We start from the raw sequence: 23335 nt of genomic DNA, 5'->3' as shown, positions 1-23335 counted from the left end.
ACCAAACTGCTTGGAAGGAATGGTGGTTCATCTATAAATTGTAAGTCTGCTTGGTAGATGTTCAGACAGGGCTGCAAACCACAATTTTCTTAGCATGAAGCCCCCAAGTCACTTGGGTCAGCAATTGGTTGTGCAGTTTGCTCAGTGGCGTGAATACTGGATTTGCCTAAGCCTCCATGTTTCGTTTGAGAAGGTATATCTTGACAATGAGAAGTCGAAATTGGGGTGTTTTCAAAATTATAAAGAAAAAAACCAACCAAATTAGGAGCTAATTGGGAAAAAAGACAAGAAGTGGTGAAAAATGAAAGATTGAAAGAAATGTCTTGACAATGAGGGCTATTGAATAGTTTTGTGAATGTTCACACCAAAACAAAACAATAGTTTTGGCTCAAGTTTTAGTTGTTAATGTGTTTTGTGAAATTAATCAAGTACCATATAGTCTTGTTCGTTATACTTTATTTTTATCGGATTTATCTTCTTGGGCCTCCACATATCATGAAAAAGTCACTTTTGGTCCCTGTGGTTTATCACTTTTACCACTAAGGTCCCTGTGGTTTCAATTTGAACATTTTCGTTCCTGTGATTTCAATTTCAAACAATTCAAGGAAAACTCTAAATTTTTGTTAAATTTTTTTAACTTCCATTACTTATGAAGGGGCAATTCGGTCAAATTATTTAAAAATTCATTCCTTTTTAAAATAACAAATACAAAATGAAAAAATTAATAATAAATAACAAAAATTCATTTCTTTTTAACTCTCGTGCCCTCCCCCTCTCTCTCCCGTGCCCTCCCCCTCCCACCATAACCACCATCTAACAAGCCACTGCCCAATATCACCCACCCAGCAACCAACCCTTACCACCCTCCCACCACAAAACTTCTCAAGACACCCCACCTATCTCTCTGTCTCTCTCTGTCTCAAGTCTAGCCCAAAAAATTCAATGCAAGCAAAAGACCACATTGCTCATAATTTATTACAATATGGCCAATAGATTTGCAAAAAAAAAAAAAAAAGGGGGTCCAACCCAGCCCACCCACCAAGAACTACTCCTATTTCAATTTTATTTTCACTTATTATGGCTTATTTGATGGTGTTTTTGAGTAACATAACTTGAAATTGGGATGGGTAAAATCTATAGCTATCTCCAAGTTATTAAAAATCGATTGATGAACAAAGCTGTATATTGGAGAATATCTAGTTTTAGGTTATGGTGGTGGAAGGGATGATTAGCGGGTTGTGGTGGGGTAAGGTGGAGGGCCAAATGAGAGAGAGAGAGAGAGAGAGAGAGAGAGAGAGAGAGAGAGAGATGAAGGGGGTATGTGTGCTGGTGTTGGGCTGTCGATAAGGATGGGGTTGGGGGTGGGTCACGGCTAGGGGTAGAGGTGGGGCTGGGGATAGGGTGCTATCATGTGGTGGAGAAATGAAGAGGGAGAGATACAGCAGAGAATGACGAAGGCTTAGGCCTAGTTTGGGATTGCTGTCACTTTAAAAAAAAAAAAAAAAAGTTGTTTTTGCTGTGCTTTAAAAATAATTAGCTATAAAGTAAAGCAGCTTCATGTTTGGTAAACAATATTTTTAAAGTGCTCTTAATACAAAAAGCAGTGTCAAAACTGTTTGGTAAATTTTAATATAAAATTGTTGTAACTGTGAATAATGACTAAAATAGACATGATATTGAAAGTGTTATGAGCTAATCATGTGATGGTAATGGCGGTGGTGGGGTGAAGGTGGTGGTGAAAGAGATTAAGGTGAAGGTGGTGGTGGTGTTGAAGGTGGAGTTGGTGGTTGTGGTAGTGGTGGTAGTGGGGATGGTGGTTGTGGATGTGGTGATTGCAGCGTGGTAGTGGTGGTGGTGGAGGAGGTGGAGTTGGATGTGAAAGTGGAGGTGGTGTCATTTTTTAAAATGAATGATGGTATTTTGGGAATTAAAAAAATTCATTAAAGGCTCATCCATGCTTCTTTTGAAAGCGGCTTTGAAAAGCAACCCAAAGCATACTTTTAAAAGCTGCTGTCAATAGGCCACTGTTTTTAAAATAATAGAGATATTTTATTTTTACCAAACACCTTAAACTGTTTAACTTTAAAGTGAAGCAGGTTTTTGACGAAAAAAAGCAATCCCAAACGGGGCCTTAGTTTGGTATTGATGTGCTTTAAAAAAAAACTGTTTTTGCTGTGCTGTGAAAATAAATAGCTGTGAAGTGAAGCAACAAAGTGTTTGGTAATCTATATTTGTAAAAATGCTGTGAGTATAAAAAGCAGTACCATAGTGTTTGGTAAACTTTTTTATAGAAGTACTGGGAGAGTGTATAATAACAATAAAAGAGACCATGATGAATTTTTTTTAAAAGGATAAAATTATCATAAAATATGAAAAATGTATAGTTTTTTCTCCCTTTTCTTCCTCCCTTCTTCCTTTCCAGGCCCCATTTCTGTTTCTTTTTCTCTCCCTCTCCTCTCCTTTCTCCTTTCTTCTTCCTTTCCAAGCCCCATTTCTTTTTCTTTTTCTCTCCCTCTCCTCTCCTTTCTCTTTTCTTCTTCCTTTCCAGGCCCCATTTCTTTTTTCTTTTTCTCTCCCTTTCTCCTTTCTTCTTCCTTCCCAGCCCCACCCCTTTTTTTTTTCCCTTTCTTCATCTTCCTCACTCCACTATCTATAAGAATTAAGAAATACAAATTGTAAAAAGCAAACGATGAAATTAAATTAAGACTTTATTCATGGAAGACTTTATTACATTAGAATACTTTATTCATATATAAAATTCAACTAGACAATGAAAAAAGAGCCAACAAGACCTCAAAATGGATGAGGCCACAAGTGGGTTGTGTGAGAGTGTGATGAGCTATAGGTTTAATTCCTTTTTTTTTTAAAGCTACCTGGGCTACTGTTAGGTTTAATTCATTTTTTTTAAGGGTCATGACCAACTTGGGATACCAACTTGTGTACCAACTCTCTAATAGAGGTGGAGCCCACTAATACAATGGGTCCCACGCTCTATTAGAGAGTTGGTACACAAGTTGGTATCCCAAGTTGGTCTCCCTAGCATTTTCCTTTTTTTAAAGCTACCTGGGCTACAGTTATACGTTTAATTCCTCTATTTTTAAAAGCTACCTGGGCTATTGTTAGGTTTAATTCATTATTTTTTTTTTAAAGCTACCTGGGGCTACAGGCTGTAACCCTGTAGGTAGTTTCGCCGTTGCTCATCCAAAATCTTCAAGACAAAATTTGTTTTTGTTGTGATTTCATACAAATTCTTATTATAAAGACACCTGAAGTTTCCAATCAAAACCAATTCCAACACAATCAGCCCTTATCCAAAAAATGCCCAAACGCAAAAGTTTCATACAAATTTGTGTTTGTGGAAGTATATCTATATATACGCCATGAAGTCGAGCACCTGCAATTTCAGCGTCGAACACCTGCAATTTCGATTTTGCTTTCTCTCTCTAGTTCTCTATCCTTGTCTCTCTCTCTCTCTCTCTCTCTCTCTCTCTCTCTCTCTCTCTCTCTCTCTCTCTCTCTCTCTCTCTCTCTCTCTATTTTCCCCCATCAAAGTCGCATATCTTCATTCCCCTCAAAGTCGCAGATCTTCTAGGTTTGTAAAATAGGGAGCTGAGTTGGTGGGGTTTTGGTTGAGATGGTAGCTTTGAGGGATTGAGGAAGGCAAACAAGTTGCAGAGAGAGGATGAGGTGAGCAAGTTGTAGAGAGAAAACAAAACAACTCCAGAAAATCCAAGAGGAACGACTCTTGGGAGGCTCGAACCAGGGATAACGAGGATAAAGCGTGTAATTGTTTGAAACAAATAAGGGCAATATGGGTAATATGAAAATTTCATTAAACCCTCCGCATGCTTCTCCGCGCAGCAATTTTTAAAGGGTGCATTTTCGCTCACCACCTTAGTTAAAGGTGTATGCTCACCACCACCTTTAAAGGGTGACACCTGTCCTCTGGTTAACCTTAGTTAACTTAAATGTGAGAATAAAAATTAAAATTAAAAAGGACCCACATCTCGTTTCTCTCTCGGTTTTTCCTCCTTTCCCCTTCCTTTTCTTTTTCTTTTTATTTTATTTCTTTCCTTCTCCTCCCCCGCCCCTTCTCTCTCAAAGATACTAAACCCAGATTCACAGTATCCTCCTATAAAAAGCTAATAATAATAACATAAAACAATAACAATATTGCTAGAGAGCGAGAGAGAGAAGACCAATGAAAAGATGTCATCTTTTTGCCCAAGCTGGTGACTTTAATGGTCCAAACCGAACTCTCACACTACAATCTTGATTTCATTCAACATATGTATATATATAGATTAGTTGTTGTTGATGGGTTTTGTTGGAAATTGATTGGAATTAGGGTTGGTGGTTGTGGTGGTGGTGGTGGTGGTGATGATCTAGTGGAGAAGTGTGTGATTGAAAGTTTTGCGCTTTGAGGTTTTTGGGGATTTTCTCTTTTTAATTTTGGAGGTGGTTGTTTGGTGGGAAGCCAACGCCACTGAAGAAGGCTCTGTGGTTTGATTTTTCAAGTTCCCAATTCTCAGTAGGAGACAGGTTCCCAATCTGGGTTTAGTATCTTTGAGAGAGAACGGGCGGGGGAGGAGAAGGAAAGAAATAAAATAAAAAGAAAAAGAAAAAGAAAAGGAAGGGGAAAGGAGGAAAAACCGAGAGAGAAACGAGATGTGGGTCCTTTTTATTTTTATTTTTATTCTCACATTTAAGTTAACTAAGGTTAACCAGAGGACAGGTGTCATCCTTTAAGGGTGGTGGTGAGCATACACCTTTAGTTAAGGTGGTGAGCAAAAATGCACCCATTTTTAAAAGCACCCTCCCACCTTCTTTTAAAAACTACTATGGGTCACCTGGAATTTTGAAAAAAAGCTGCTTTTCCATATTTTACCAAACACCAAAAGTTCCAAAACTTTAAAAAGAAGCACAGCAATCCCAAACTAAGCCGAAGGCTTCTAAGGAGGGGAGAGAAGAAGATATATTTTTTATTTATTCATTTTTCCATTTTGTATTGTTTATTTTTTAAAATAATTAATTTTTTAATAATTTGTTGACTAAATTACTCCTCCACAAGTAACAGAAGTTAAAAGAATTTGACAGAAATTGAGGATTGTCCTTAAATTGCTTCAAATTGAAACCAAAGGATGAAAATGTTCAAATTGAAACTACATGAAGCTTAGTGGTAAAAGTGATAAACCACAGGGACACAAAATAACTTTTTCCATGATATTATGTAACGGTGTTTTGCTTCAATCTATTTCATCCTTTTCTCTATATATAAAAAATGGACAATAGTTTACTAGTCAATGTGAACACAAGCATTCACACCTTGAAACTAATCAAGTCTCTGAAAAAAGATGGGATGCATATCTCTCCAACTAGGTCCACACAAGTAAAGGAAGAGAGAGAAGACCAAGCGGGTGCAGAAAAAAGGGATAAGAGGGAATAAATGCGGGTCCCAGCTAATGCAGAAAAACTTGTATGAAATGGAGTTAGTACTGTTTTGCTATCCCAACGAATCACAAACTGTCACGTGAAAGAGTTATCATGTGTGGCATGTCGTGATTGGCCGGGAATAGCAAATAAGTGCTATCCTCGTTTCATACAAGTGTTTCTCCAGTTAATGGGTGTTGCTTGCGGATGTAAGCGCACCATCGCTCTTCTTCCAACGGACGACTGTGATCTTCTTAGTTTGAAATTCAACGACTGTTACAAGAAAGAAAAAAAAAAAAAAAAAAAAGACCTAAACATTTTGTTAAAAAAATTCTCTATATACAACAAAACTTGTTTAATCCTATGTTATTGCAATTTAAATTTTTTTTGCTCCATTTATTTGGAAAAATAAAATAAAACTAAAAATAATAATTTAAAAAGTTAACACAAAAAAAAATTAATACAAGAAAATCAAATTTACATCTTCGAATTTACATTTTCACCATCAAAATTTACATCAGCAAAAAATGTAAAAGTGACTTTACACCTCCCCATCGTGGATGTTCTTATTTAGGTTGTATTTTCATTTGTATAGGTTAAAGATCCTTGATATATGTAAATTTTAAGTTTAAAAAATATATATTTTAGATTTGCATTGAGTTTTAATAGGCTGACCCCCCAATGGAAAATAGCATTGACTTGCAAACCAGAAGCCTCAAGTTCGAACCCCCATTATATGACAGTTGTGTGTGTATGAGAAATCTCCCTTCCTCCCCTCCATTTGGTCTATCGGTTGTACTAAAAAAACAAAAACAAAAACAAAAACAAAAAAGCTGACGCATGCAAGATGATGCATTCAACGCAAGTCCCGAAGAGATGCTCTTGCTTTTTCCCACTCTCCAAGAACATAATAATAGAGGCCAGCAAAAGAAATGAATAATGTTTTTGTCCTCGGTCATTATAAATAGATAGAGCCCCTGAGTTCCCCGCTCAAACCCAAACCCCTCATTTTCACAACACATCACAAGCTCGGCAACTTCTAATTTTAAGTTTTAAACAATCTAATCCAATCCTGTTGAAGAAAACCCAGGAAAAACCAATATGTCCGATAGTGAACAAAACGTGGCTGAGCTGGTCAACAGCGAACCCCACGATTTTCGCTCTCTGCTTTCTTGTTCCGAGAGGGATTTTCTTGTCCGCAACAATGGTGATCAGGTATATTTTCTAACTAAGGGTGTAGAAAAACATGATTTAAAAATCCATATAAATATTTATATTATTTTAACTTAACCAAAATATGTTTTCTGAGAAAAAAAATAAAAAAGAACACACTTTCTTTCTTCTTTGTTCTGTGTCAAACATGCTTGTAGCCGCTACCCACAGCCTCCTCCATCCAAAATTGTGACCAACCCAAACATGCTTATTTTAACTTAAGAGTATTGAAGCGGATATTCAATGATGGGTTGGTCACACTTTTCGGGATCGGTGACGCTAGGCTGTGTATGGAGAATCGGAGGAGGAGGCAGCGGCTACAAACTTCTTGAGCGACAGAACAGAGAAGAAACAACGTGTTTTTCGCTGCTTTTTTTTTTTCTCTCTTTCAGAAAACGTATTTTGGGTAAGTTAAAATAATATAAATCTTTATATGGATTTAAATATCAGTTTTTTTCTACAGATTTATATGGAAAATACGGGTCATGGGAAAATTTGTGATAGTCGTGGAATTAGAGTCAATTTGGGGTCGTTGAATTGGGTATGTCATCACACTGGTAGGTAGACCGTAGATGTATTTGCAAATAGAATATAGGGTAATTTTCACTTTAATACAGACCGAGTTTTAGAGTTTGATGCATTAAGGTTTTTTGGTAGGGTTGCATACACAAAATTGATTTTTCTACCACTTTTATACCTATCTTTACTCTTCAAGTTTATAAGTCTGTAATATATATATATATATATATATTTACAAAAATAAAAAATAAAAAAAGGATAAATCTTTGCCTGCACGACCTCCTCCCCTCCCACCCAATTTCACAACCACCACAGCCCGACCCACCCTACAGCCCCACCGCCCCACCAACACCACACCCCAACTTCTCCCTTCTCCCTCATCCCTGTCAGATGCTCTAACCTTCAATTTCATCACCTTCCGCCCTGAAGTAGCCATAGGAGATTATGGGGAGTGTGGCTAAACCAACAAACTCCTCAATCGCCACCCCTTATCTCTGTTTTGTGGTCACAAACCCACAAGCTACTCAATGCAAACTCCACTACAAAAATCAAGCTAACACAAACAATACCCACAAACACAATTAGAGTCATGTGGGGTCTTTGAATTGGGTCTGTCATCATAGTGGTAGATAGATATATTCGCAACTAGAAAATAAATGGAGGTTGAGTTTGAGTGTCATAAGAAAAACCAAGTTACTATCTTCAATTCCTCTGTTTGCAAGGTTTTGGATTGGGTTAGGCTAAGTTCATATCAGGGATGGGTGAACTGTATTCAGCATTTGTTTGTGTATATATGCTCAATAGTTATATAGTTTTTACACATATATGAATTTGAATTCTAATCTGTTCGGATATGTGTACAATGTATTAATTCGAATAGTGGTTTATTTAAATGGAGTGATTATAAAAGTTCACTGAAATAGTGGAAAAGCATATTGATTTTTAAGATATAGAGTGGTTTGGATCGAGCATAGGCATTGGTTGTCATATTTTAGGATCCTGTGGGGATAATATGAGAGAGGAATCATTTGTTAAATTCTTGATTTGCAGATTAAAGTTGAAAGCTTGAAGGGGAAAAGGCTTGGGTTGTACTTTTCTGCATCATGGTGCGGTCCATGTCGACGGTTCACCCCGTCTTTAGTGGAGGCCTACAATGAACTTTCTCCCAAAGGTGATTTTGAGGTTGTATTTATCTCAGCTGATAAAGATGATGAGTCATTCAATGGGTACTTCTCCAAGATGCCATGGCTTGCAATTCCGTTTTCTGATAAAGAGGCGCGTGATCGTGTGGATAAACTGTTCAAGGTCAGAGGGATACCCCATCTTGTGATCCTTGGTGAAGATGGCAAAGTTTTGAGTGACAGTGGAGTTGAGATTATTCAGGAGCATGGAGTAGACGGCTACCCTTTTACACCAGAAAAGATAAAAGAACTAAATGATCAAGAAGAAGCAGCCAGAAGGGATCAGTCCTTGAAAACAATCTTGGTCTCTAGCTTACGTGACTTTGTAATTTCAAATGACGGAAAGAATGTAAGTTTCAATGTCACTGCTTGTTTATGCTAGTAACTACTAGTCTCATATTTTATACATATTATCATAAAATGTAATTCGGCCTCCAATCTGACTTTTGTTCTCAATGTGCGCATATATTAAGGTGCCTGTCTCTGAACTTGAAGGGAAGATAGTGGGTCTCTATTTCTCATTGTCTACATACAGTCCATGCGTAGACTTTACTCCAAAACTTGTGGAGGTTTATGAGAAGCTAAAAGCAAATGGAGAGAGCTTTGAGGTTGTGGTGATACCACTTGATGGTGATGAAGAATCATTCAAGCAAGATTTTAAGAACATGCCTTGGTTTTCTTTACCCATCGGGGACAAAAAAGTTGGGAAGTTGGCTCGGTACTTTGAGCTTTCAACCTTACCCACTTTGGTTATTATTGGGGCAGATGGTAAGACTCTTAATAAGAACGTTGCTGAGGCCATTGAAGAGCATGGGGTTCTGGCTTACCCCTTCACCCCAGAGAAGTTTGCAGAGCTCATTGAGATAGAAAAGGCAAAGGAGAAAGCTCAAACCCTGGAGTCAATTTTGGTATCTGGGGATCGAAACTTTGTCATTGGAAAAGGTGGAACTGAGGTAAGATAATAGCTTTTAACCTCCTTTTATGGTTTCAAAAGTGATATTCTTTTGTGCATTGTGGGGAAAAAATCCCACAGGCTCCTTTTGTCAGGGCAGATGACCTCTATGTGTGTGTGTGCTTTTGTCTGTTTGTGGTAATAAGTTAATAACAACTATTATTTGTGGATTCAGATTCCTGTATCAGATCTAGTGGGGAAGAACATCCTCCTTTATTTCTCAGCTCATTGGTGCCCTCCATGCCGTGCCTTTCTACCAAAACTTGTTGAAGCTTACCACAAGATTAAGGCAAAGGATGATGCATTTGAAGTTATTTTCATCTCTAGTGACAGAGACCAAGGCGCTTTTGATGAGTTTTTCTCTGGAATGCCATGGCTTGCTCTTCCCTTTGGTGACTCGAGAAAAGCATCCTTGAGCCGCAGATTCAAGGTGCAAGGCATCCCCATGCTTGTAGCCATTGGTCCTACTGGCCAAACAGTCACAAAAGAAGCAAGAAACCTCGTTATGCAGCATGGGGCTAATGCTTATCCTTTCACTGAAGAGCGGCTGAAAGAGATAGAAACAGAGTTTGAGGAGATGGCAAAGGGGTGGCCTGAGAAGTTGAAGAGTGTACAGCATGAGGAGCACGAGCTCGCGCTTGCTCGCCGTAAAAATTATGTATGCGACGGGTGTGGTGAACCAGGAGGGGCGTGGTCATTCTACTGTGAGGAGTGTGACTTTGATCTCCACCCAAAGTGTGCATTAGAGGAAGATAAAGGAACCAAAAGTGATGCCAAGCAGGAACAGGATCCTCCTCAAGAAGGATTTAAGTGCGATGGTGATGTGTGTAAAAAAGCTTAAGAAGAAGTATGTGTGTGATTTAAGGCTTAAAATCGCATATGGAGATTATTATAGACTTGTTTATGTCGTTTCAGATGCTGCAGTGTTATGTTATTATAAGATCTAGTGAGGTTGTGCATTTACATAAATTTGTGATTTCATTTCATTGTCTTTGTTTCATTCCATTGCTAGGATCTGTGATTTCATTTCATTCCATTGTCTTTGTTTCATTCCATTATCGTTTTATTAAGAATTTGTAGCTCAAGTGGTTAAATGTTTTATTCTAGTATTTAATGTCTAGTAATGTCATGTATTTGATTCTCCTATATCAATATTGCTTAAATAAAAAGGTACACATCACTTTAATATAATTATAAGGATACTCCTTGCCTCCTTACCGATAAGGAGATATTCCTTCCTGCGAATTACAATTTGACACGTATGCAAAAATAATATATCAAAAACACAAAAAGTAAAACTTCTGCATTTATGTCATATTGATATTGACATAAATGTAGTAGCTCATATTGCCTCTCCAATTGATGATTATTTGCACGTTGCCAACATGTGTATATAATATGTTGGGCAGGCAAAACAGGCATGGCCCATGGCCTACACAGGAAAGGTTCCTTTTCTTTTTCTCATAAACACGAAATAAAGGAGCCTGGATCCAAAGTCGTGGCCAACTTTTTTTATTTAATAAAATAATATTATATTCTGTTAACAAAACCACGATCTTGTTTTTTATCTTCTGTTTTTTTGTTGGAAGGTTTTTTTTTCTTCTTATAAATCCTTTTGTTAATTATTGTTTTGGAGGACTAATCCCAGTTTCATACAAGTTGCTGTTTACGTGACAAGACTTGGTCTAAGGGGATTTTATGCTCCATGATTTATATTTATTTATTGTTGTTCAACAACAAGCATTATCTTATTAAAAAAGAACAAGCATTATTCTTTAATTAAAAAACAAAGAGTCTGAAAATCTCTATGGAGATTGGAGGAGAGAGATAATATTTTAATAATACAGAAAAAGCATCAAACTCAATCACTTAGCCAGCCAGCTCCTATTTGCGTGTTTGCGCGTTATTATATTCAGTGATTAGTGGTCTCAACGAACCTCAAAAAGTCACAAAAGTTACCCGGCGAAGTTAATTACCAAAAATACAGCACAAGAGACTCAGCAGGCATGGCCAACGGCGACGAAGACGGCGTTGTTCACGACCTGTTTTCGCTGCTTTCCTCCGAGGACAGGAACTTCCTCGTCCGCAACAACGCCGACCAGGTAAAACATACTCAGAAATTGATTATTTCTGATAAAGTTTTCATCTTTATGTTCATGGAGATTGGAGAAGAAAAAAGCAGACCGAAGTGTTCGCATTTTGTTTGGGAATATTAGAATGCTCATCTAAATGTGTTATAGAAGAAACCCAGTTGATTAAATGATTTGCAATTGCTTTTTATCCCAATTTCATCTCAAAGTTTTGACTTTGACATTTGATTATATGAAAAACAGATTGAGATGACTCTGTTTGATTTTCTGGGTCATGGTGATCTTTGATGAATATGTAGGTTGAGATCAGTAGTTTGAGCGGAAAGATTGTGGGGTTGTATTTTTCTGGCTCATGGTGCGGTCCATGTCGCCGTTTCACCCCAAGCTTGGTGGAGGTTTACCAGGACTTGGCATCCAAAGGCGATTTTGAAGTTGTGTTTATCTCTTCTGATAGAGATGATAAGTCATTCAGTGGCTACTTCTCTGAAATGCCCTGGCTTGCCATTCCATTTTCGGATTTGGAGGCCCGAAAACGCTTAAAGGAGTTGTTCAAGGTTAGGGGGATTCCTAATCTTGTCATTATTGATGCCAATGGGAAGGTTTCTACTGATCAAGGGACTAAAGTTGTGATGGAACATGGTGTTGATGGTTATCCATTCACCGCGGAAAAGATCAATTTCTTGAAAGAGCAAGAAGCAGCTGCTAAGGAGAATCAGTCCTTGAGTTCTCTCTTGGTTTCTAGGTCTCGGGATTATTTGATTTCGAAAGATGGGAGTAAGGTACAACTTTTTGTCCCATGCCAACTTTGCTAGAACTTCTGTGATATTGGGTTGTCCTTTTTCTTTTCTTTTCTTTTCTTTTTTACATGAATGGGATAGTTGATGATAATGAGTACATGTATTTGCAGGTTCCTGTATCTGAGCTTGAAGGAAAGATGGTTGGCCTGTACTTCTCACTTAATACTCACAAGCCATGCAAAGATTTTACTCAGACACTTCTGAAGTTCCATGAGAAACTCAAGGAGAAAGGAGAGAACTTTGAGATTGTGTTGATATCTCTAGACTATGAAGAGGAACACTTCAAAGAAGGGTTTCAAGCGCCATGGTTGGCATTGCCATTTAAGGCCAAGAGCTGTGAAAAACTCGCTCGCTACTTTGAGCTTGAAAATGTACCTACACTGGTTATAATCGGGCAAGATGGGAAGACCTTACGCCCAAATGCGGTTGAACTCATTGAAGAGTATGGCATTGAAGCCTACCCGTTTACAGCAGAGAAGATTGCTGAGCTTGCTGAGATTTCAAAGGCAAAACTCGAAGAACAGACTCTGGAGTCACTGTTGGTTGCTGGGGACAGAAACTTTGTGATTGAAAAGACCGGTTCCAAGGTACAATTTTCTTGTTGGTTCAAAATCTCCAATCTTTTCTAATCTTTCATGCCATTGAATTTCAAAGGTTTCTTTATGGTCATTAATTAGAGGTTTTCTAGTTGTGTTTTTCAAGTTTCTGTTCTATCTTTGATTATAGGTACCAGTGTCTGAGCTTGCTGGGAAGCATATTATGCTCTATTTCTCAGCTCATTGGTGTCCCCCATGTCGCGCATTCATGCCTAAGCTTATAAAAGCATACAATCAGATTAAGGCAAAGGATAGTGCATTTGAAATTATCTTCATTTCAAGTGATCGTGATCATTCCTCCTTCAAGGAGTTCTTTTTGACCATGCCTTGGTTAGCCCTTCCGCTAGGTGATCCAAGGAAGGCATTAGTGCAGCGCAAATTCAAAATCCAAGGCATTCCTGCATTGGTAGCCATTAGCCCCAATGGCCAGACACTCAGCACGCAAGCACGGCAGCTCATACAAGCATATGGAGCTGATGCATATCCATTCACAGAAGAGCATTTGAATCATTTGGAAGAAAAGTTAGAGGAAGAAGCAAGGGGGTGGCCTGAGAAAGTGAAGAGTGAACTCCATGCTGAACATGAGCTCACCCGGGTCCTTCACCACGAATATGTTTGCTGGTGTAGGGAGCCGGGAAGTGGTTGGTCGTTTTACTGCAAAGAATGTGACTTTCATCTCCACCCAAGATGCGCTTTGAGCAACAAGGAAGGAACAAAAGCTGATGCTCCAAATGCAATGGAGGGATACATTTGTGATGGTGATGTGTGCCGGAAAGTTTGAGAATTTATCCGAGTTACAGTATCTTTCTGGTTTTTGTAACTGTGCTGTCTGTTTACTCTTTATACAAAGGTGTTTGTGTGCTATGCTAATTACATAAGTCAAGAGGCTTAAGCTTATGGGATGATGTAAAATTGTGATCCGAAAGAGTGGAGATGTTGTGTTATGAACTTATGAATGTTGAGGGTGGATATCTTTCTGCTATCTCATATTCTCATGATGATTAATGACAATACTTTGTCTGCCCAAGATTGTTTCATAAATAAATTGTGACAAGAGACTTTATTTTATATATAATGGATGTGAATTCAAATAACTTGAAGGAGTTATAGGGCTTATATGGGATCCACAATCTTGGACCAAATCATCCACCAAATGTGAAAGGCCCATATTTAGGCATCTACCAAACTATTGTTTTCACACTTGGCCTTAGCTCATGGGGTCCACAGCCCAAAGTGTAGGCACCGCCACCATTAGATTATTACTTGAGTGATGAAGTTCAGTGCTGGCTGCGCATTACATGTGCATCACGTGCTTGCTCTTCTCCAAAATCTGTAGAAAGTTTGAACAAAAGTAATCAAAAAATGAACAGCGAATTAAAAACAGCAGATTCTTGGATCAGCTTCATAAATTGGAGACTGGAATGAATATTCTTCTGATTGGATTTTCTCTGTAACTGTAAGTGAACCATTCGTTTCATTTTATCTCCCTGCTCAATATCTAGTCCAGTTGTGGCTCGTTTATTCTTCTTGAGCTATCATTACTGGGTTCTTTTAATTTCCAGTGCTATGGGGTTTTCTTTCTCCAGTTTATGTGCGTCTCGGTGCTCTGTTTTTTTGTTTGCCTCTCTAGAATTTGAGATGGGTCATTTTTTTTCTTGATTTTGCCTTACTAAAGGTCTTGACTTTGCTGCAGATGTTAATGGGTAATGCAGATGGCGAATTGTTTTTATCAAATTCAATTTGGTCACAAATATGTATTCAGTGTTTGGGTTTACCAGCTTGGGATATAGAATGGCCACTGAATTTTGTTATTATTTGATTGATTGTTGGCTTGAGGCACTAATTTTTAAATGAAGAAGAAGAAAAAATGGATTTTAAAACATCTTAGCCTGTCTTTAACTACTTTCTAATTTTCGTTAAACAGTAGGCAACCATTATAAGCTAACATAACCAAGTCAATGTTTACTTTCCCATGTGCAAGTTATGAAATTAATGAAAATGTTCATTGAACTGGTGTTTTCAAACAGTTCCAGCTTTAATGGGCGAGACAGAGGTGACCACGACAAGCGTAAACGTCACCAAGAATGAGAGAAATGGGCACCTCAAGGCATTTGATCTGGTGTTTTCTAAAACTCTTCTGCAGGTTCCTCACAAGCTGCAGAATTGTCTAAAGGTCAGTCATTTTCACAAAAAGCTTGTGATTTTCTTATGGATTTTGATTTGATATGTGGATTTAATACCCTTTTAATGTAATAGTCACAGCTCAAGAGACTGGCAAAAGATGATGGAGTGAAAACAGTTAGCTCTGTCTCTAAAAAGGCTACATCTTTGGAGGTTGATTTGGAGAAGCAGTTGCAGGCATGGAGAGAAAATCCTTCATGGGCTGATCAACCACCACATATAAAGGTGAGAGATGTGCTTCCCTCTACCGAATTAGTTTCCATTGGTGTGGGACTAAATTGGCTTTGTCCTGTTGTAAGCTTGTTGTATGCCAAATGTGATTGGTAATGGACGTCAAAGAAAGTTAACTCAATTTTTTAAGCAATATTTGTCATGTCCTTTGGAAAGAAATATTTCATATCAATCAGGTTCTGACATGTATAATCTTGATTTTTGACTCACTGCACCATGTGTATACTAATGTTAGTGTGTAAGCAAGCAAACCATGCTTCTGTTCCTTTAACATGGATACTTTTATGTAGGATATGCTGGTTAAGAGAAATAATTTAGACCAGAAACAAGAATGTTTTAGTGATTGCAAATATCATGCCACCATTCTTTTGGAAGGAGCATCTCAAGAGTTTATGACTTCTCTGTGTATCTACTAACCTTAAGCCACAACATATTCTTACTCTTTGCAGGTCAGTGTACCAAAAGGTTCGCTTTGCAACCTCAGTGTGAGTGTCAATGTTGGGTTGCCCCCAGATGCAGTATATAACATTGTAACTGACCCTGACAATAAGAGGGTTTTCAAGAATATTAAGGCAAGTGATACTATTTAATTGACTTTCTTTTTATTCGATCTATGTGGGTGTTTTTATATTTTTTTTCCCTACTCCCCTGTCATGATGCATACTTTTTTATATGAAAGTGTATTCGCCAATTTGACAAGCTAGGTATCTGTCCCAGGAAGTGATATCCAGAAAAGTTTTGGTTGATGAAGGTTCTAGGCAGGTGGTTGAACTTGAGCAAGCAGCTTTATGGAGATTCCTTTGGTGGTCAGGGACCATTGCAGTTCATGTTTTAGTAGATCAAAACAGAGAAGACCATTCAGTAAGGACTTCATCATCTTCTTGTTGCTGTGACTTAAGAACTGCTTCTTTGTTGCTATTCCACATTCTCTCTCTTCTGTCATACATGTGCATACCATAAGCCTCAACATCTATTTAGGCCTGGTGGGTGACAGAAACAGTGTCTATGGATCAAGTACATATTTTATAATTGTTGTTGCTATATTTACTTGATATTTTGAAGCAGTTTTCAACCAATTTGCTGAAGCTTCAATTTTCCCCATCTGTGGATCAGAGCTAAATTATCTAGTTTTCTGATAGTTTACTCTCCTTATTTCACCCAAAAAAAGGAATTTCACACTTTCAGTGGCATTGCATGAAGTGGATATCAGGTTTGTGATGTTGACCCATCAGATTCAGGATCTCCACTATACTTTATTTGTCTGCATTACATATATTAGTTAGAATTGCAGGCCCACGGTTTGCTCCCATGTGGTCTGAGGTTCGAAACCCCCAAAGGTACCTACCTAGCTATTTGCTAGTGTTTCCTGCCTCCCAAGGGGAAAGGGGGGAAGGGGGGGTTGTTGGTTAATTTCTGGGTATTAAAAAAAATGTGTAGAAAATAATGTTCTGAAACAGACCAGTCAGTAATTCATTACTCCACCCAATTTGCTCTTATATCCAACGTAGGACGTGACTGGGTTAAGGATAAATGATCTCTTTAATGCCATGGGAAAATCAGTTCTCTAATATCTAAGAATGACATTTGCCAGATGAAGTTCAAGCAAGTCAAAACAGGGTTTATGAAGAGATTTGAAGGCTGCTGGAGAGTGGAACCTCTTTTTGTCGATGAAAGGACCTGCTTTCCCTTCAAACCCAAGACATGGACAGATTATCATTCATGCACTGGAGGCAAAGGGAGGATTGGATCAAAGGTCAGCTTGGAGCAACTGATCCAGCCAGCTATTGTTCCACCCCCTCCCATTTCTTGGTATCTAAGGGGTATCACCAGCAAGACCACCGAGATGCTGATAAATGATCTGCTTGCTGAAGCTGCCAGAATACGAGGAGAATTAAACCCTGAGAAGTCTAATAAAGAGCTTGAAATGTCTCAGGATCAGGAAATACTTAGTCAGGTTGATAATGTATCTAACATAAAAGAAAGATGGGCCCTGCGCAGGAGAAATGCAAAGCAATATCATCGGAGGCTACCGACTGCCAAATGATCCAACCTGTGTTTAGTTAGTAACTAATGCAAGCTCCTTATCTGTATTCCCTATTTATGGAAGTTGAAAGGTCCATCAATATTTCTTTTATCTGTCAAGTGTAATGGCCTTTTGGCCCGGTGGAGACTCCTCTCCCTTTAGATGAGGGTGGAGGATGAGATCAAGGATTCAATCCTCATGTATGTTGTATAGTGTTCTTGTTGTATCCACCTATCTGCTAAATCAACGTTCCTTTGAAAGATGATGTTATAAATTGCAGCAAACATCAAATTAGATGGTTTGTATATGTGTTTGTCCTCATCTCTCTCTCTAGAATTTATACATGTAACGGGTGCAATGGGCAAGGACGGTGCCTGCGACTATGACTGAATTACAGCTTTCGTTCTTTTACTATTTATATCCGAAAACCCTAATAAGTGGAACAAATCTTGATTCTGGAAAAATAAAAACAAAAGGAAAATTGCTGCACACTGGCACAGTTAGCGGAAGAAGAAAAAAGTTTAAAAGCTAAAATTAAATAAAAGCCTGCAATGAGAGTCAGGAATTCATTTTATTGAATAATGAAGCGCAGTTACAATATTTTGGAAAAGAAATACAAATTACAAAATCTAGACAGATGTTTACGATACATAAGTTACAGTGTACAATATATGAGTTCTCTCTCTTTCTTCATCTGAATTTTTCTTCACTTTTGCATACATGTCCCTAGTAATTTTATAGACAATGTTACATATGCTACGCAAGTTTCGAGTCATTGAGTTTCACAGACTGCAGACAGGCAACCAAGAGTTGCCTCTCAGTTCTCGTATCCAAACTCCAGGAGGAGAAAATCTAACGCAATTTTTATGACAGGCAGATACTGCAATCTATACTTCGATTTTCATTCAATTCCCCGTTTGGTGGATCATGAATCTTATCTCCTCCATGGTATGCATCCACTGGAGATTGTTGCACCAACTGGTGGACCTTCAAGTTAAGAAAGCCATGCTTTTCATAGCTCATGAATGAACCCAAAGCTCCAAGAAATCCTTCATGTTTTAAGAACATTGCTTTTGCTTCACCTTTAGACCTGCAAAGAAGGATCAAATGAATGACATTTTAACCCAAAACCATGAGAAAAAAATGGAAGAGTAAAAACAAAGCCAAATCAGGCAGAGTATGACGGCCTTCCTGGTGATTTGACGCCAGAATGGGAAGAGCAAATCTGCTCACAACCCAGAAAGGACCATTTTTGTGGCATCAACAAGGCATTGTATGCATGGGATCAAATTTCTATTTTGAAGATTCTTTTTAGATAATTTATACTTAAATTCTGAACATGAATCAGTTCTGATGCTTGCAAAAGAAAAAGAAAAAGAAAATCCATCATGATTACCAGAAATGAACGGCAACAGCAATCGTGTCCATGGTGTAAGCATGACCCCGAATGAAAAATCCAGCAAAAAATATCCGCTTGAGCCCGAATCTCAGTGCATTCAAGTATGAGATCTGGAGACAAGATACATAAAGAAACAATATGATAGGCATGCTGACAAAAACAGTCATTAACTCTTATGGTAAAGGTTGACATAATTAAATAGTTAAAGAAATTTGATTCATTGCAAGGAAGTCATTTGTTTTTCACCATGCCATACCTGTCCAATATTATTTGAAATCATTCTTAAGAGGGATCGAGAGATATCTTCAGGTTTGTAATCTTCCAGCTCCTTGTTATCAGAAATTGCCTTGCCAAAGCTAGAAGCAATGGTTGTTGATGAAAGACCAATCTGCGATCATCAGAAAAGTAATGGTTGCAGTTAATAAACGTGAGATGAAAGTTAATGGAAACTAGGAGCCCCTCAGTATCTTTTAAATTTAGGAACCCTTTAACTTGACATACAGAAATACCAAAACCAGAAATAATTCATTATACTAAATCGACAGAGGGACCCGTCTATCAAGAATATGCATATACCTTTGTATAGTCCATTCCACCATAGATGTCCCCAACAAGCATGTCTATCACCCTATTATTTCCCCGATGACTTAATTCCAGCAACTCGTCAAAACTGAGACACAATTACAGCTTTGGTTCTTAAGAAAATCATATAACAAGAATATCAATAATTATAAAGATGAGCAAGAGAAAGCGTATACCTCTTGCACTTTGTTAAAAGCCTCCCCAAACCCCAAAAGGTGCCGCCACCAACATTGGTTCCACTTACTCGCTCAAACTTACCAGGTCCATCTACCTATATAAGCACAACATAGACAACACTGTCAAGCCTTTAAAAGTTAAATATATGAAGCTAATTCAGTAACTAAAGTATCTGATTTTTACTACGAGAATACCTTGATCATACTGACACCAGAACCAATATTAACAAGCATATAGGGATATAGATCATCATGGTCAATCTGCACAAATTCCTTCTGACCATCCATGTATGTGAATGCTTCGGTGTGAACTGCCTACTTAAATAACAATCAAAATGTGAATGTTATTGTCAGGCAAGGAACTCATAATGCAAAAAAGAATGTCAAGAATATTGTCGCCAGTTCTGTAACTGAAACAGCGCAAAGGGAATTTTTTTATACTCTTTTAATGGATCTATATTGCACATAAGCACGTTATTTCTTCATCCATATATTTCAGTATCCTAAAGAATCATAAATATCTCTACAGAAGTAGCTGAATTTTGCAAGTTTCACATTTTATGACTCATCCACATTTCTTTTCCTTCTGAAACAAAAAAAAGTTACTTCCTCTCATCTTGCGCACGCTATTGCCAATCCCAACCCACACATCCTATGCAACACATGACAGGACTTAAGAAAGGCACCAACTTGTCCATACCAATCTATGTATGTGGTATTAGGATCCCACCTTAAGCAGAAAATTTGATCCAGCCACAAGACAGTCCATTTCATCTTCCTTGTCAAGACAAATCCCAAGCTTTTCCTTAAAGAGATCCGCGTACTTGTATGCCCCACCACCTGTGGCCTTCACACCATTGTCACAAGTTAATACATTCGCATACTCCAAAAGCACATTCCACAGTCATATAGGTACGGCCAAGGTAAACAATCGTTTTTACCTTAATAGTGCACTTCTCGCCAGCTGGAGCCCCATGTTTCTGGCAGTCTGAAATAATCTACAACCATAAGCACATAACCCAGAAGTAGCAGAAATAATAACAACAATTACAGTGTATCTGAAAGAAGCTGAGTGTGAGAGAATGAACAGTCATATTCAGGGAAAATATCATCTTCTTTCATATTTCGTTTTTGGAAGCTGAAATCTTTCAAGACTAAGGAAATTTCAACTGGGTTGATTTCCTCAATAAAAAATAAGGGTACTTTTGTTGAAGTTGCAATGCTCCAACGTTTACTTACAGGGGTGGAGGGCATTTTCACAATGAATGTCAGCTGCTGTTAAGCAAATCAGAAGAGCAGTATGGCTTACACTTCTTCAGAAGCTCGTGAACCAATAAAAAATGCTAGTTTCAATCCAAGATTCCAACATCATTACTTGGTTGAACAAAACAAGCTCAAATAGTCACAAGCAGTGAAAAATGAATCCCCGGAGCAAACATTCCCAAATTTGATAAAAATGAAAGAAACATACCACTAAGGCGAAGTTGCTTGGACCGAATGAAGTCTATGCAATCATTTATCTTGGCGGTTTCAAACTTCGCAAAATGGAGCTTCCCTTGAAGAACAGTACGTCCTTCATTGCCACTAGAAACTGCTACACTGTCCTTCGAAGAAGAAGAAGAAGAATCACTGTTTGTTGAGAAATAAACCAACTTTATCAGAGAGCCTGGCAACAAACAAAAGAAAAAAACAGAAAATCAGGAGAGATGAGTAAATGGAATTCAAGAAATCAGAAATCTAACAGAGGCCAGAAGATTATGAAAATTCAGAGTGAATTGCCTCCAATATCCAAAGCAAGATGGGAAATTTGAGCTTCCGATTTGATGGGTTCTGAAATCTGTTTGCTTTCAACGTTCCCAATATCCATTTTGGCTCGGCCTGTCTCTCCTTTAGCTTTTCCTGCACCTCGAATCAAATTGTGTACTTGTTGGTCTGCAGTCTGCTGCATCTCTGCCTTGGAGCCATTTTATAAAGTTTTTGCTTTTTTGGTGGCTGCTGCTGCTGGTGGTCCTTTCAAACCGAATTTCAATAATATACCATGCGTTGGATTTTCTCGATCACTCTGTTGATGTTAAATTTCTAGCCTTTTGACTTTCTAAGGGGGGGAAGGGTTCGTTGGCCTCGGTACCTACCTACCCTTGCCCTGAAGCCTGCCTATTGGGTATTGGTCGAGGGTAGTTGTGTCATTTCAATGGGAGATCAATTTGTCCTCTCTACTCCACCCATATGAGAGATGCTATTTATTGACCGGAAGGCTTTAATTAGGTTTTGGCAGTATCAGAAGTTCAGAACCATCTTCATTTTAAAGCCCTTCTTTTATTTGGAAATATATATATTTTTTTTTCCTACTTATTATTCTAACAGTATTCATGTGTAATCACTTCAGATCAATTCAATTTGTTATTGAGTTCTGTCATTAACGAATATTTGTCCATATTTGGCATCATAATTACTTTTTATACTTGTATCTTTTCATCAATAGTTACTATCGGTTATTCTCAAAAACATTTATGCAATTGCATCTTTAACAAATCCACATAAGAATAGCCCGTTTGATTGCAAAAATTTGTGATGCTTCTTCTTCTTTTTATTATTAAAACATTGAAGCTTCACGTAACATTGTAACATCTCGATTGGAGATGTTCTTGCTTACCAAATCATAAATCATGTAATCTTCTTGACCTTTGTCAATGGAAAAAAAAAAAAAAAGAAAGATACATCATCCATGTTTTTATTATGTATAGAACTTGTGATAAGATGCTAGTCAATAATTGGTTAGTTGCTTGATTCCCACCAACACCTAGAGATGTGTATTAATAGTAGTGCTTATATTTATATTCCAATCCCATTGTTTTCCAGCTATTTCTTTGTCTCTCTCTCTACACAACATTTATCATAAAACAAGAGTATTTTTACTCATCACTTTAATTCAATGTGTCTATGACTATAACCATAATTAACTCTATGACTATAACCATAATTAATTCTTAAAAACCTGACACATGTCTATGACTATAACCATAATTAACTCTTTATTTTCTAATTTTTTAAAGTATTTGAAAACAAAAAACAAAGTCAAATAATAATAAAATAACATTTTTTAAAAACTCTCTCTTTCTCTCTACCCCATTGTTGAACCACCCCCACCCTTGAGGCTTTATTCTCTACAGCCACCGCCCTTAGCAACCCTAGACACCATTCCCATGCCGCAACTCTAGACACCATTCCCTCCCTCAACTCCACAATTCCCTTCTTTACACGCATTGGATTGCAAATTAAATTAAATAAAAAATACCAACTTCAGCAGAGAGACTGAATCAATTTAGGACCAGCCTCATTTGATAGTTCATCTTTCAATTTCTTATTATCTCATGAGTCATCACCATCCCCTCTTTCCATTCATTTCCCTCTCTCTCCCTCTCTCTCTAGACTATTCTCTCGCTATAGCAAAAGAAGCAGCAGCCTCTCAATACACAAACCCCAAATCCAAGAAAATAGCTTGCTTTCTCTTTGTTTGTATATTTCTTTGTGGTGTCGTGGGGGTGGCTAGGGTTTTGGGGTTTCGGTGTGGGTGGTGGTTGTGGTGGAGGGTGAACAAGGTGAAGGAGTGAATGGTGGCTGGGGTGGCTGTAGAGAATAGAGCCTCAGGGGTAGAGTGGGTCGGCAAGGGAGAAAAGAGAGAGAGAGTTTTTTCTTTAAATATATTATTTTATTATTATTTGACTTTATTTTTGAGTTTAAATACTTTTAAAATTTTAAAAATAAAGAGTTAACTATAGTTATATTCATATACATGTGTTAAGTTTTTTAAAGGCTGATGAATATACACATTGAATTAAAGTGATGAGCAAAAATACTCCCATCATAAGAGCATCTCCAGCGCAGCAACAGAACCGGGCAAAAGGCCCCCCTCGCAAGCCCAAGGCAGCTCCAGTGCTGCAGCTTGTAGCCTGGTTTGGCGTGGGT

The 23335-nt window shown here is 37.9% G+C and overlaps 4 protein-coding genes across 5 annotated transcripts; 3 read left to right on the top strand and 1 right to left on the bottom strand.

Annotated features, from left to right (window-relative positions):
• The first annotated feature begins 6382 nt into the window (after window positions 1-6382).
• Window positions 6383-10280, top strand: LOC110753192 (putative nucleoredoxin 1). The gene is made up of 4 exons (XM_021954028.2): window positions 6383-6645; window positions 8212-8691; window positions 8816-9295; window positions 9470-10280. Exons 1-4 carry the CDS (start codon window positions 6532-6534, stop codon window positions 10133-10135), a joined length of 1740 nt encoding a protein of 579 aa, XP_021809720.1. The 5' UTR covers window positions 6383-6531; the 3' UTR covers window positions 10136-10280.
• Window positions 10281-11021: 741 nt separating this feature from the next.
• Window positions 11022-13804, top strand: LOC110753221 (putative nucleoredoxin 1). Its single transcript, XM_021954071.2, has 4 exons — window positions 11022-11396; window positions 11684-12163; window positions 12292-12768; window positions 12908-13804. The coding sequence occupies exons 1-4, from the start codon at window positions 11301-11303 to the stop codon at window positions 13556-13558; spliced, it is 1704 nt and encodes a 567-aa protein (XP_021809763.2). The 5' UTR covers window positions 11022-11300; the 3' UTR covers window positions 13559-13804.
• A 251-nt stretch (window positions 13805-14055) lies between these two features.
• Window positions 14056-17519, top strand: LOC110753244 (uncharacterized). 2 transcript variants are annotated; one of them, XM_088247208.1, is made up of 6 exons: window positions 14056-14233; window positions 14805-14950; window positions 15034-15183; window positions 15639-15765; window positions 15911-16050; window positions 16781-17519. In XM_088247208.1, exons 2-6 carry the CDS (start codon window positions 14816-14818, stop codon window positions 17231-17233), a joined length of 1005 nt encoding a protein of 334 aa, XP_088103334.1. In that variant the 5' UTR covers window positions 14056-14233; window positions 14805-14815; the 3' UTR covers window positions 17234-17519. The 2 variants fall into 2 exon arrangements, with proteins under 2 accessions (XP_088103334.1, XP_021809800.1); XM_021954108.2 differs by having other exon boundaries at window positions 14058-14233; window positions 15639-15761; window positions 15907-16050.
• A 245-nt stretch (window positions 17520-17764) lies between these two features.
• Window positions 17765-21488, bottom strand: PANK1 (pantothenate kinase 1). The gene is made up of 10 exons (XM_021954110.2): window positions 21149-21488; window positions 20841-21035; window positions 20311-20357; window positions 20100-20216; window positions 19565-19684; window positions 19370-19464; window positions 19188-19281; window positions 18868-18999; window positions 18609-18721; window positions 17765-18302 (listed from the first exon to the last, which is right to left on the bottom strand). Exons 1-10 carry the CDS (start codon window positions 21315-21317, stop codon window positions 18077-18079), a joined length of 1308 nt encoding a protein of 435 aa, XP_021809802.1. The 5' UTR covers window positions 21318-21488; the 3' UTR covers window positions 17765-18076.
• Window positions 21489-23335: the final 1847 nt, after the last annotated feature.

Source organism: Prunus avium, chromosome 1, assembly GCF_965620075.1.
Source record: "Prunus avium chromosome 1, drPruAviu1.hap1.1, whole genome shotgun sequence".
NCBI classification, from domain to species: Eukaryota; Viridiplantae; Streptophyta; class Magnoliopsida; order Rosales; family Rosaceae; genus Prunus; species Prunus avium.
The sequence above is the reverse complement of the archived record's forward strand: the minus strand, read 5'-3'. Positions and strand labels throughout refer to the sequence as shown.